General features: G+C 55.0%; 1 protein-coding gene across 11 annotated transcripts in view; it reads right to left on the bottom strand.

The window, feature by feature from the left end:
• AUTS2 (activator of transcription and developmental regulator AUTS2) overlaps positions 1–12,556 on the bottom strand; it is a 259,977-nt gene that overhangs the window by 24,318 nt on the left and 223,103 nt on the right. For all 11 annotated transcript variants that reach the window (XM_076072511.1, XM_076072510.1, XM_076072506.1 and 8 more), the window contains one exon: positions 1,549–1,597. In XM_076072511.1, coding sequence (XP_075928626.1) covers positions 1,549–1,597 — 49 coding nt within the window. The remainder of the gene's footprint in view (positions 1–1,548; positions 1,598–12,556) is intronic.

Raw genomic sequence — 12,556 nt, 5'->3', positions numbered from 1 at the left:
GGCACAAATATTACCACTGTGACACCCTGCCACTCATATAAATGTGTATATGGGCAGCATATCTACAGCCTTCTCCCGTGAACCACGCCACTCCCCACTCTAATCCCCTTCCCCCCGCCGCCCCCCGCCGTGAGAACGGACACTGCCACAGCTCTCCATGCAGCAGCAGCAGCGTCGTGGCCCTGATGCAGCCTCTTCCTGCCTAGCCTCGTCTCTCCTGACCCCTTTGGCTCAGCAACTGTGCTTAAAAATGAAAAACATCGATTTGCACGCGAGTGACAAACGCATTTAATTCTGCATGAGAGAACCAATTACATGAGATTCAAACGAGTTGCATGCAACTTATCTGCCGATAAAAATATCTGGTCAAATCGGAATGGGTTGTTCTTCATGTAGCCGAGGGGAAGGGAGGCTCATGACTTGTCAGCTGACCCCTTGTCATCTCCGTGGCGGCTCCAAGGTCCGACGTAATCGGTAAGTCCCCCGTCACCATACGCGCCACGTCACCGAGGCAGCAATTCGACAAACCGTACGGCAGTGGCACATGTGCGGCAATCGCACGACTAAAACCAGGCAAGCGACATTGTGCAAACTGGACACAAGCCGATGAAAAACGAGGGCTTCGTTCAAAAACTTGGGAGTCCGTTGGGGACAAAAGAAGAACTCGTTCTTTGAATGGAATTTCGATGCCGATTCGAGGGCGTGAGTCAGTGGCCGATCCAAGAGAAAACCCAGAACTGGTATTTTATTGATATTTACCAAACACAATACATTATGTTTTTTTTTATTATTTACATGCGGCCTTATTGAAAAATCTCAACATTCTGGGATCGCCTGCCCCCACCCCCCTGCCGGGAAGTCTCCAGCGAGACCTCCGCTGTGAATCTTTCGGCGCTGGCCGCTGAGAGGGCGGAGGGGCACGGCTCGTCACGAAGGCACTCGCGCGACACCGAGATCCGCGCTCCCGCCACGGCTGCGCAGGGCCGGCGAGAGGTCACTTCTAGCCGGAGGGGCAGCGGCGGCGTGCAGGAGGCACGTGCACCGCATGGAGCGGTGTGCACGGCGAGCGTGCACCGCACGCGCGGTGCACGCTCGCCGGGCAGAGACAAATGCTCGCCGCACCTGTGCAAACACGCCGCGCGGAGCCGCTCGGCGTGTTTTCGGCCGCTCGGCGGGTGACCGGAGGCAAATGTGTTTTGACAGCCCAATCTGGCCACCTCCTGCTATACGAATTGAGCCGCGTGCTGGCACCGCGATGCGACGCATTATCGGCCGAAACAGTGGGGGAACTTGTGATTATGTTCTTGGCAAAATGCAGAGGCGCTCCCCGCCGGGGCGTTCCGACACGTGGACTTCGCCATCCACTGTACGTCTCCCACAGGGCCGCCGCTGAAATCGCTCCGCCGCCAATCGCAGACTCCGAGGGGCGCCGACGCCTTAGAGGTCACGCAAGGTAAACAACTGCCGGTCGCCGCGCGACCCCCGGTAACGAAGACGCGGGGCTTTCTCGCGGCATCGCAAACGGCGCGTCGCGACCTCCGTCCGTACCTTTAGTGGGCGCGGCACTGAAGAGCTTCTCGGAGCTCACGTCGGAGACCTGCAACGGCAAGGGAGAGAAGTCGCTGTCAGAGACGCAGGATCAGGGAAGGAAACCAACAGCTTGAAGTGTGTACAGTGCTCGACGGTGCAAACTATTCGTCGGGTAGGCCGACTCAAAGTGATCTCCTGCTGCTCAAGCAACCATCGAGGTGGCGCTCCTCCCCTGATTACAGCGTCGAGCCAGAGATGGCAATTCCACATTTCTATGACGGGGGCGGGCCCATCGTTTCATCTACCAAAGGGCTTGTTAAATAACATGACATGCATTCACCTTCATCCTCAATCGCCAATCCAGTTACATAAAAACACAAATTTGACGTATTGTACGCAACACGTGTGCTCAGCGTGGAAGAGCCAACTAAACACTCTCTGGAGCCACCTCCCGCCAGCAGTGGCTCTGAGCCAGACACTGCACGGCTGAACAAAGCATCAAAAGCTGCGCCGGGTGTCTGGACACGAAGCGATCATCACACGCCCGGCCTCGGCGTCGTTACGGTGAACGACGCGCTGCACCTCCGCGAACGGCGCGGCCATGAACCGGCGCCACCGCCTCTCTGCCCGTAGCCGCCACTCGCCGCGCGTGCGGTCGCCGAACAGCACAGCCGCGACAGAGGTGAAACGGTTCGTCAAAACACCGCGACTCCGCGCCGCCACCCTGCGAATCTCAAACCGCTCCCCTCCACCGGCCGCTCGCGGTCCGGAGCGCTCGCAGGCTCATCTTGCGCGGAGCGACGGTGTTGCTCACCGCCATCACCGCCGCCAACGCGTGCAGGCTCCGCCGGGCGAGAGCCACGGGACCGGTTTGTGTCGTTCCACTCGGATCAACCTCCTCGTCTCGGCAGACACCTGTCGCACAGCGCCTGTCCGCCCCGACTTCGCACGGGGCGCCGAGGCTTGACGCGCGCCCGCCACAATTTACGACGGCTCCGCAGAGGGCCCACGCAACAAAATTAAACAAGCAGGAGCTGCGTCCTTGATTTAATCCGGCGCGGCAATAACGCCGCGGCCTTAAAGGACGCCTAATGCACAAGTGGAAGATCAAAGGCTCGACTGTGGCTATGAACTCCACACCAAGGGACCATGTAACCTCGCATTGACGTATAACCAAGTCTCTAATAACCCGCTCGTCATAGGCCGTGCAAAAGATGGGCCATTGCCTGAAACGTTACCAATTCTATAGTTTCCTTTTGATGTCACTGTGTTATTGCCGAATGTGCCACATTTTTATTATTTCTATTTTTGCACCGCTGCCAATGCAGTACCACCAGATAATTGACTTTTATTTTCAATACTAAATGGCTATTTTGTGATCGGGAATAGGAAAGACTGGCTGTAGTTATGCAGAGAAAGTGATTCATTGCACTCCTCCGATAATTTTGTCAATAATTCATTTGCAGGAATGGTTGAAATCAGGGATTTGGCTTTGGGCAGTCATGGCCAATGGCATCACAGGCTCGTGAACGTCTGCCTCACTGCGCAATGTACTCAGTGCAATCCCGGGACACTACTTCGTAGCGGCCACGAGAGTTCAACCCCTGGCCACGTGCAAAGTGGCTCTGCGGCGAGTACGCCAACTCAAATGATATCCAAGCAGCCCATAATTACACACCAACCCCCCATCTAACATTTACACACTTCCACAAACACTCTCCCGTGTAGCCCACCAAAGGACATTTGGACAAGCGTTGTTGGCACGCATCCGTCACGGCGCACGAGGTGGTGGCGTGGCCAGAACCACGCCAGGCCGCCTTTGTCTCTCCAGTGGCGATGTTTATACACCGCAGCAGGTACTCATTTAAAGCCGGGTGAACCTTGGGGAGGCTCAAGGATCGGTTCAGATATTCGCCATCAAAAGGGAATCAGAAATCGCTGGGTTTGCAGTACAGCTCGCTAACCACTGCACCAACGCTCCCCCGTAACGTACACAAGTCTTCGCACACACGAGCGTGTCGGCCAGTGTCTCGCCAAGTCGACAGGTGGCAGCAAACCCACACGCACCTCTATCGCGCACACAGACACAGAGACTGTACACGGTACACATGCTGCGTATTGTAGGGGAATACAAATGCACCCCGAGGGCAGTAAGCAAACACAACGCGGGAGAGAAAGTGCTTCTGTACCCACACGCACTACAGGGTGCGTATATCGACACACGGGTGGACCAGCAGCTTGTTGCAAAGGCTCGCGGTGCCGATTGAGAGGCTGCCTTCTGCAGTGGCATCAACCGTGCACAAATACCGCGTGCCGTACACGACACATCCCGTGACGTCATTCGCAAGAGGAGGCCACTGCGTGCCGGTGTCACTGTTCAAATTTGCTAAATATCCTGACACCACAACTTTACTCGATTGGGATTTTGCATAGCGACCCTTCTGAAAAGGAGTCCTGAGACTCGGTCAGGCTTTCCTGAGTAAACACAACTGTAATCATATTAACGATTGAGTGTCTATGAACACACACGAAGTAGTAGTGTATGTTAATACAACCACTATAAATATACAAGACAATCTGCAGCGTACAGGCCTGAAGAACACACACACACCATACATATTATAAACGCGCACACACGCACGCTTCTGTCCCCTCCCTTCAAACACTGAGGATCCCATTAATTCTCGTCCCACATCACAATGAGCACAACAGCACGACCGCATTCTCTAAGCCGCAAGCGTCACTCTGAACAGAATGACGCCGTCGGTGCTTGACACGCATTCCACGCACAGAGACGGGTGAAAAATACAACATTTATGGCTTCGTAACATCATCGTTCGCGTCGCTTTGCCGAACATAAGCAACAAAAGTAATCGGCAGACAACTCTCCCCATGATTCGTGTAAAAAAAAACTGACCACACATCCTATCAGCCAGCCGCAAGTGCATAGTTTCAGCAGCACTGGCTCAATGCAAGCAAACTCTGAACCGGTTTCGACAGTGTCTCACGAGCAGAGCCACGCTCCCTTGAACCCCCCAGACGTTCATAGGCGAGGCACCTCGCCACACACCACGTGCTCATACACGCTTATAAATAACTCTTGAGTCAACTTAAAGGTCTCCGAGGAATAGCGCTTACAGGTCAACACGACGTCGCAGGCTGGAACCGCCCGGGTGCGGCAGCGCAGCGTGGGCCCCCCCGGCACAGAGCGGTAGCCGAGCGGCCGGCGCGGAGGGCGAGCGAGCCGGCTCGAGAAAGATCAACTGTTTGCTCGCTCGTCGGCAACTTTCCCGAGTTGTGCTATGCGCGTCGCGTGGCATTCTCGCTTTATATAGCGGCCGGCTAAGTCAGCGCCGGGCTCCGGTTACGACGGCCGGCCGGCCGCCCGCCAGGCCCCACCGTCGATTCCGTCTCCGCCGTGGCCCCCCTCCCGGCCGGGCCACGCTGCCGTCCGCGCCCGCGTCTCTCGCGCCGGTTCATTGGCGTGCGGGGTTTGTCGGGCCCCGCTCCCGCTGTCAGACGCCAGGGCCGCAACCTTTTGGTTAAGCCTCTGTAATCGCACCGCGCAGGCTCGCTCGTGAACGCGCAAACACACGCACACACACACACACGGGTAAGCCGCGTGTGCGTACAGGTGCACGTGTACACGAAGGCTCGGTCTAGACAGTGACTGTCTCATCCGTACCGTGTTCCACCACCACACTGCAGGTCACAACAACATGCTCACTCACCCACTCACCACACTGGAGGTCACAACGCTTCGATTTCTGCTTCTTCCCTCGCACTGCTCCACTTTGGAATTCCAACCCACCGTTTCATTTTCCTAGGCTCTTACAATTAGCCTTCGCACAATTTAAGAAACGTTTAAACTCTTATCCGTTACCACTCTGATGGTGTGATTTGTTGCTGGCCGCTTGACGTCACGGGCCTTTGGGCCTGTGCTCAGCAACTGATATTCAAGAAGAAGAAGAAGACACGCGCACACACACACGCGCACACGCACACGCCGAGCAAGCGAGCCGGTGCTGCCACGCTCCTCACAACCGCTTCACAGGTGGACTGTGCCCCTGGTTGGGGCCTCACACAATCACTCGCACTTCTTTCAAAATCTCTGCACTTTCGGACGCTGTTAACGCAAAGATACAGCTGCTAAATAAGTATAAAAATGGATGAGCAGACAACACACTTCCTCCTTCCACGTACAAAAAAAGTTAGTATTTTTTTTCCACATCAGCCACACAGCCTTGTGGGTATGCATTTTTGACCTGCTTAGTTCAACACAAGCAAAGCTCTGGAGCGGTTTCAACATTTAGTGTCTCATCAGCAAAGCCAGGCTCGTATAAACCAATGGTGGTGAAGTGCCGGATGTTTATAGGCAAGGGCCCTCTCTGTTAGATAAGGGTCCTCTTTAACGATAAGTTAGTGCTCCAAGTGGAGCCGCGGTGTCGGATGCCAGGGCCTGCCAGGGAGAAGCGCCCTCGGCGCCGAGCCCGGCTCTCGCTGTGCCTCACCCAGGCCCCCTCCGTTCCCGGCAGGAACCGGGCCGACACGCGCCCAGCCAGAGCCGCCGCACGAGAACGTGAACGCCGCGCTCTCCTGCCCAGGAAACGATTCCTTGACGCTTCACAAAGAAAAAAAATATGCACCGCGCTTAAATCATGGCAGCCGCGTGAAAACACGAAGCTCCACGCTGTAAACGCTTATGACGAATGGACTCCGGTGATAAATATTGCACACTGCAGATGCATTACTGCTCATAAAATATAGCTGTTTGTAAAAACAGGGGATCTGAAGAATGTTAATGTGCAGTTCCACTCATTACGAGCGGGTCCCCGGTGAGGGGTTCGCACAGCGAGCGCTCTGCCACCAGCGCACGCCGCTCGTAAAACAAAGCTGTTCTACTCGTAAAAGTGCGGGAAGCGGTTTAACGGAGCGGGCGCTCTGTGAGGAGCAGCCGGGCCCGGCCGGGAGAACTGGCAAACGCTTTCCGACGGTAAACACCGACCGCTGCCAATATTTACAGAACGGCTCCTTTTACTAAACGGGTTACGCCACACACCTCGAAACGAAACTCATTTTTGCGCTGTAAATTGCTTCTCAAAAACGTAAACAGCGGGAACAAAACTCCGGTTGTGCACACCGACGTTCGCGCAATTCGTCCCGCGAGCAGGTATGTGGTGAGCGCCACCGAACGGGCCCCGACGCGAACTCTGTCGGCGATGGCATCGCTGGCCCCTCTCCCTGCCGATAGCGAGACGCCCACGCGCCTCCCGCGCCATCGCCCTGTGCGTGCGGTGCCGCGACCGACTGCGGCTCCCGCCGCAAATGGAGATTCTGCGGATGGAAAATGGCGTTGTGTTGCATTTGTGCAACACACAGATGCGTTTGCGAGGAGGAAAAGGTTCGGCCTCGAACACTGGGAAGTGAGGAGAATGCGTTGCTGGAGTTAGGTCCCTGCTGCTGTTGGAGGAGGGCGAGGCCAGCAGGATGTACATGAACAAAAAGTTGAACGCGGCACTGTTAACTCGTAAAGATCACAAGTGTTGTTTGGTCCGGAAGGTCCATTTGCTCAAGGACAACAATAAATATATTTTTTTGCAGCGATGGGCTTTTTCCAGGTTTATTTATTTAATTGTTAACTCGGCCAGCGGTGGTTTATGGTTCCGCCGGGTCAACGTGCGCGTGAAAGTGATCTCGCGACGGGATTCTCGATGCGACGTAATCGGAGAGGTCGCATGCACGCAAGGTGGGGCCTGGCTGCCAGGCCCCTCAGAGGCCCGGTCTCATTATCCCAGACGGATGCCTGCATCACAGATTGTGCAATTCGAGCTGTAAAAATGACAGCGGTCAACAAATCGTGTTCAAATCTTGTTAAGAGGCAACTGTGCTCGCATGCGAAGATATCTCTCTGTGCGGGGCTTCGCTGTGACCAGTCCGGCCGGCAAAGTTCATCCTCATCCGGTGTCCGAGACATGGGGACGGAAGGGTTGGGGGTGGCTGAGATCCTGGGTTCAAACCCAGCCGCCTGTGATTAAACCAGCTCACATCAGGTGCAGTTTTGTTCTACACTCAATTTGGCTACATTCCCGCTCTGATACTTAAAAGTATGGGTTTGACTATCATGCACCTCCGATTTGCCCGGTTGGCTATGTATGATGCGAAAGAAAATAAACATACCTATGTGCAACAAACCTCGCTATCATATACAGAGTGGGGTGGGAAAGTGCTGCCCTCTCCTACACGGACCAAAGGTCCCTTGAAGCAACCTTAGAGGTAGCTCTGCGATATCCGCTTCCGTGGACCGTCCTCCAACAGGATGGGCGGCAGTGCGCCGAGAGAGAGAGCGCTCCGGAGGGTCGCTGCGTCCCGTAGAACGATGCCGATGGCGCAATACGGATCAAATTGGGGGAGAAAATAAAAAAATATAATTAAACAAACTGTGTTCAGGCAAGCCATCGGTTCCTTGCAACGCTCAACACCGGTTGTTTACGCCCGGCGTATCGCGTTGGGATGGATGTCCCACACGGCGATAAACGCCGATTGTTTCTGCACAGTGTGCACATTTTTACCATTTATCTATCGCCCAGCAGGCTCGGGTTTGTTTTTGCTCCCCTTGTTACGCCGCAGCGGAGCGAAGCTCTATGCCGGCCGAGAGCCGGGCTCGGCGCTGGAGAAATTGAGCGCGGTGCCCGGTCGCGTGGCATCTCGCTCACCCGGGCCTCCGCGCGATGCGCCATCCGCAAGGTCGCCGACGCGCAATGGGAGCAATGCCAAATTATAAATTATTAAACGTTTTACATTATTCCCGACGGCTAGGTCGGGAAAGCACGTTGTACTTTGTTACTGCCGCGTTTGAAAATGTCTGCGCGATGCCCCCCCCCCCCCCCCCCCCCATTAATCCGCGGCAGGGTCCCGCTCACAATGAAGCCCTGTTTCGTTTTAGAAAACGGCAGTGTATTTATGGAGATCAGCTCGGTTGCTCATGGCAAACAATGGCCCACTCTTTTCAAGGAGGACTTTAAAGGATTCTCCACTGCTGGCTTATAGAGCTCACTTATGTTTCCCTCCCTTGTGGGGCTGTCTGCGTCTGGAGGCTGTGTCTGCAGGCTGTGTGGATGCGATGTATACAGGCTGTATCTGTTGGCCGTGTCTTGTGGCTGTGCCTGCTGGGTTTTCTTCCACCAGCCATGTGTCAGACCCCTGCTGTGATGTGCTGCAGGGATATTTATATTGAGCTCACCGCTATGTTTGGGGGTCAGAATTAAGAGTTCTAAAAGGCTCGGAATGTAAACACTGCAAGATCGTCTAAACATAGGCGACACCTCGCACGCGGGCGAGGCTAGCGTTGGGCAGAGAGTTGAGTGCAAGAGACTGCAGACGCGTTTAAAAGGAATCGCTCCACAGAACTGGCACCGCTCACACTTGAACGAGCAAGCAAACTCGTGACGTGCGACGAAGCAGGCGAGACGCGCCGCTACCGAACACCGGGGAGGGCTTTGCCAAATACTTGGCCCGCGGGCGGCGGGGCAAGGCATCGAGTTTCTTGTCCTCGTAAAATGGCACGACTTGAAGCCACTTTACGGCTTAAATTACTCGTAAAGAAAACAGCAGCGAGGTTGGCTTTTACTGCTCGGCCGCTAAACGCGCAGACAAAAGCCAAGGGCCCCCACGTGAGCCCACCCCGGGCTCGCGCCCGACGGCTCGCCGAACCGACGGCTCGCCGAACCGACGGCGACCGCTTCCAGACAGGGCAAACACGGCCTCGCCAACGCAGCAGCCTCGACCGCCGTCTCGCTCGGAAGTGGCAGCGATGTCTCCTGACTCCGGGGCAACGAGTCAGGAAGTGATGTGATCGTGTCGGGCATGCCAAACCTGAACCTTTAGCCTTTCACCTTCAGGGGTCAGGCTTTGATATCCCAATCTGACACTCCCCCGGGGCCACATCAGTCACATGTGCAATACTATCGCAGCTAAGGGCAGACGAGCGCAAATTACACTCGGCACGCCGAGCACGCCCGGCCGCCGCAGCCCAGAGGCTTGCTCTCTCCTATCCCCCACGGGCCGCATTGCCGGCGTTATTTCTTTTCGGCCCGTCTGTCCATCTCAGTTACAGGCACATTAGCACTTCGGGGGTGTGACAACGCCTGCGACTCACGTCCTACGGGCACCGCTCTGACCTTACCCTCGGTAACACACTCGCACTCGCTGTCGTGGCGGCGCCGGTGCCGCATCCCCGGGGCCTGTCCTTCGGCGGCACCGCTTGATACCGTGCGGCAGTGCTTCATTTCGGCCTTCGTGCGGCAGGGCCCGCTCGCCGACCGTTCGGGGCTGCAGGGTGGCCCAGCGGTAACACAAGAAGAGTCTGGACCCGAGTACCGTCTCGGGCGCCTGTCTGCGTGCAGTTTGTACGTTCCTCCCTGCTCTGCACGGGTTTCTTTCGGGTTGTCTGGTTTCCTCGCATAGTAAACACAAATCCCCACACAATGTAACTGGTGTTGGCCAAATATCCCAGTGCTGAAAAATACTCAATTGGGAGCACACAGACCTACGTTGCTCACCCCCCCCACCGCCCCCCGCCCTTTTGCGAAAACTTGGCAGGACCATCCTGAAGAAGAGTCTTGAGACTCAACGAGACTTCGCTGGGTGTACGAGCGAGTGGTGCTCAGCGCTCGACTGCGTGGCTACAAAACGGTGGTGGGGAACCGTACGTAGGCAGTATGGGCACGAGCGAGCGAACAAGCGTGTGGATACCGAGGCGCGTGCTCGCTCGTACTAATGTGCGTGGATACCGCTCGACGGTGCTCAGTCCGTTGTGTCATGCGAACTTCCTGATCTCTGACCTGAGGATGCTTGATGCAGTTTCAAACCAAACACCCTAATCACTACATTTGGCTGCGAGGGTCATTCTTCAGCTCACCGGTGAGCTGAAACGATTAGAGTTTGCGCGTTGTCAAACGCTCATGCGCAGGGTCACAATTTAAATTGACTGGCTGTGTTATGTGGCAGAGGGTGACACGACATATATGGTGAATAATTTGAGTCGCTTAATCGAAAACCAATTATGAATCCTAGCCCGTAGAAATTTTCCAAATATTTAATCAGTGCTGCATTAACCACACAGCGCTAGAGCAAGAGAAACTTAAAATGGAATATTTCAATTAATTGGGGGAAAAAAACTAATCTGAATTTCAGCCAAAACTACCAAGAATAGGCCTTCATCCAGCAGTAGAGACTGGTGACAGAAGCAATAAACACATTTACGGTGACAGCATGCGCACTCTCGCACTCACGTGCATGGAATAGTGGACTGCGTTTTGCTCTAATTTTACAAAATATCTGTCACTGTCAAAAAACACAAAAGATGCGGAGAGGCAGTAATTGTTTGAGCGTGTCGTCTTGTAGCGACGTAACAATATCGGGTGCTCATTATCTCCAGCGACAAAGGGCAGAGCGACGTTACGGCTCTTAATGATTGTTCCCCGTGGTCTGCAGTAACCCTGCCTTTCTCCCAGGAAGGACGATGGAAACAGCTTGCCAGGTCAGCGCGGGGTCTCGGGCCCTCTCAGCCAGCTGGTCTCCACCCCCCCCGCCGTAAAACGGGGGGCCTCGGGGATTGGGGGCGGCGACGAGGGGCATGGGGGGGTTGCCGCCACGCCGCTCACAAAGCGCACGGCTCCCTCGTCCCATTCTCCCGCGCCGCTCTGCCCACGAGAGCCCGGCAGCACGCTAGGGTGGGCCCTTAAAGCACGGCGGCCACGTTTCTGGCTTGCTGAATAGGAGCCGACAAATCAGCGGCGCGAGCGGCGCAGCGCTCAAAAGAGCCGCTCCCTTTGTTGTCAACATAAACGCAGCTCTTAGGACGCCGCCGCCATTCAGTGCGCTCGCCGAGAGGGACGAAGGCCCAATGCCTGGCTCACGCACGCGGATGGGGGCTAAGCGGTTTTGGGGGGGGGGGGGGGGGGGGCTTCTCCGATTTCTTCCCAGCCCCTCGCCGACGAGGAGGCTCGGCGGTGGAGCGAAGTGGCTCGCAATGGGAAGAGGGTCCCTGAGTTCAAATCCTGTTTCGGAGGTTGACTCGGCCTATCGTAGTTCTGGGGTCCATAAAATGAGCACCGCATTGAGAGGAAGTCAACAGTGGTTGTGCTATGGATAGACCCCCCCCCCGCCCACCTCCAATAGGAATGTAGAAATTCCCACCAATGGCTCAGGGCTGTAAACAGGAGACGAGCACCACCTTGAAGCTCATTTGAGCCGAAAATCATTTCGAGGTTTGAATGAATTATCGGCTCCGCTAAAAGTCTGCACTGCCGGTCACCGGAAGGTCACAAGAATGGAAACGTTTGGCCAGAGCAGGACATATCATGTGAGCGTCAGTCAAGTGGTTTCCTTCTTCCTCTGTTGTTAGCATGCCGCTTCGCACTAAGATTTCCCACAAATGGCCGCTTGAAGATGTTCACTCGCAACCTCACCGCAACGAAAACACGGCCGCTCGGACACGCACACAAAGCCGGGCGGAGGGGGGCCTTGGCCTCATCACACCTACAGTGAGGGAAAAAGTATTTGATCCCCTGCTGATTTTGTACGTTTGCCCACTGACAAAGAAATGATCCGTCTATAATTTTAATGGTAGGTTTATTTGAACAGTGAGAGACAGAATAACAACAACAAAATCCAGAAAAACGCATGTCAAAAATGTTATAAATTGATTTGCATTTTAATGAGGGAAATAAGTATTTGACCCCCTCTCAATCAGAAAGATTTCTGGCTCCCAGGTGTCTTTTATACAGGTAACGAGCTGAGATTAGGATCACACTCTTAAAGGGAGTGCTCCTAATCTCAGCGTGTTACCTGTATAAAAGGCACCTGTCCACAGAAGCAATCAATCAATCAGATTCCAAACTCTCCACCATGGCCAAGACCAAAGAGCTCTCCAAGGATGTCAGGGACAAGATTGTAGACCTACACAAGGCTGGAATGGGCTACAAGACCATTACCAAGCAGCTTGGTGAGAAGGTGACAACAGTTG

This window comes from Petromyzon marinus, chromosome 38 (assembly GCF_048934315.1).
Source record: "Petromyzon marinus isolate PM22_M1 ecotype Great Lakes invasive population chromosome 38, UKy_Petmar_22M1.pri1.0, whole genome shotgun sequence".
Taxonomy (NCBI): Eukaryota; Metazoa; Chordata; class Hyperoartia; order Petromyzontiformes; family Petromyzontidae; genus Petromyzon; species Petromyzon marinus.
The sequence above is the reverse complement of the archived record's forward strand: the minus strand, read 5'-3'. Positions and strand labels throughout refer to the sequence as shown.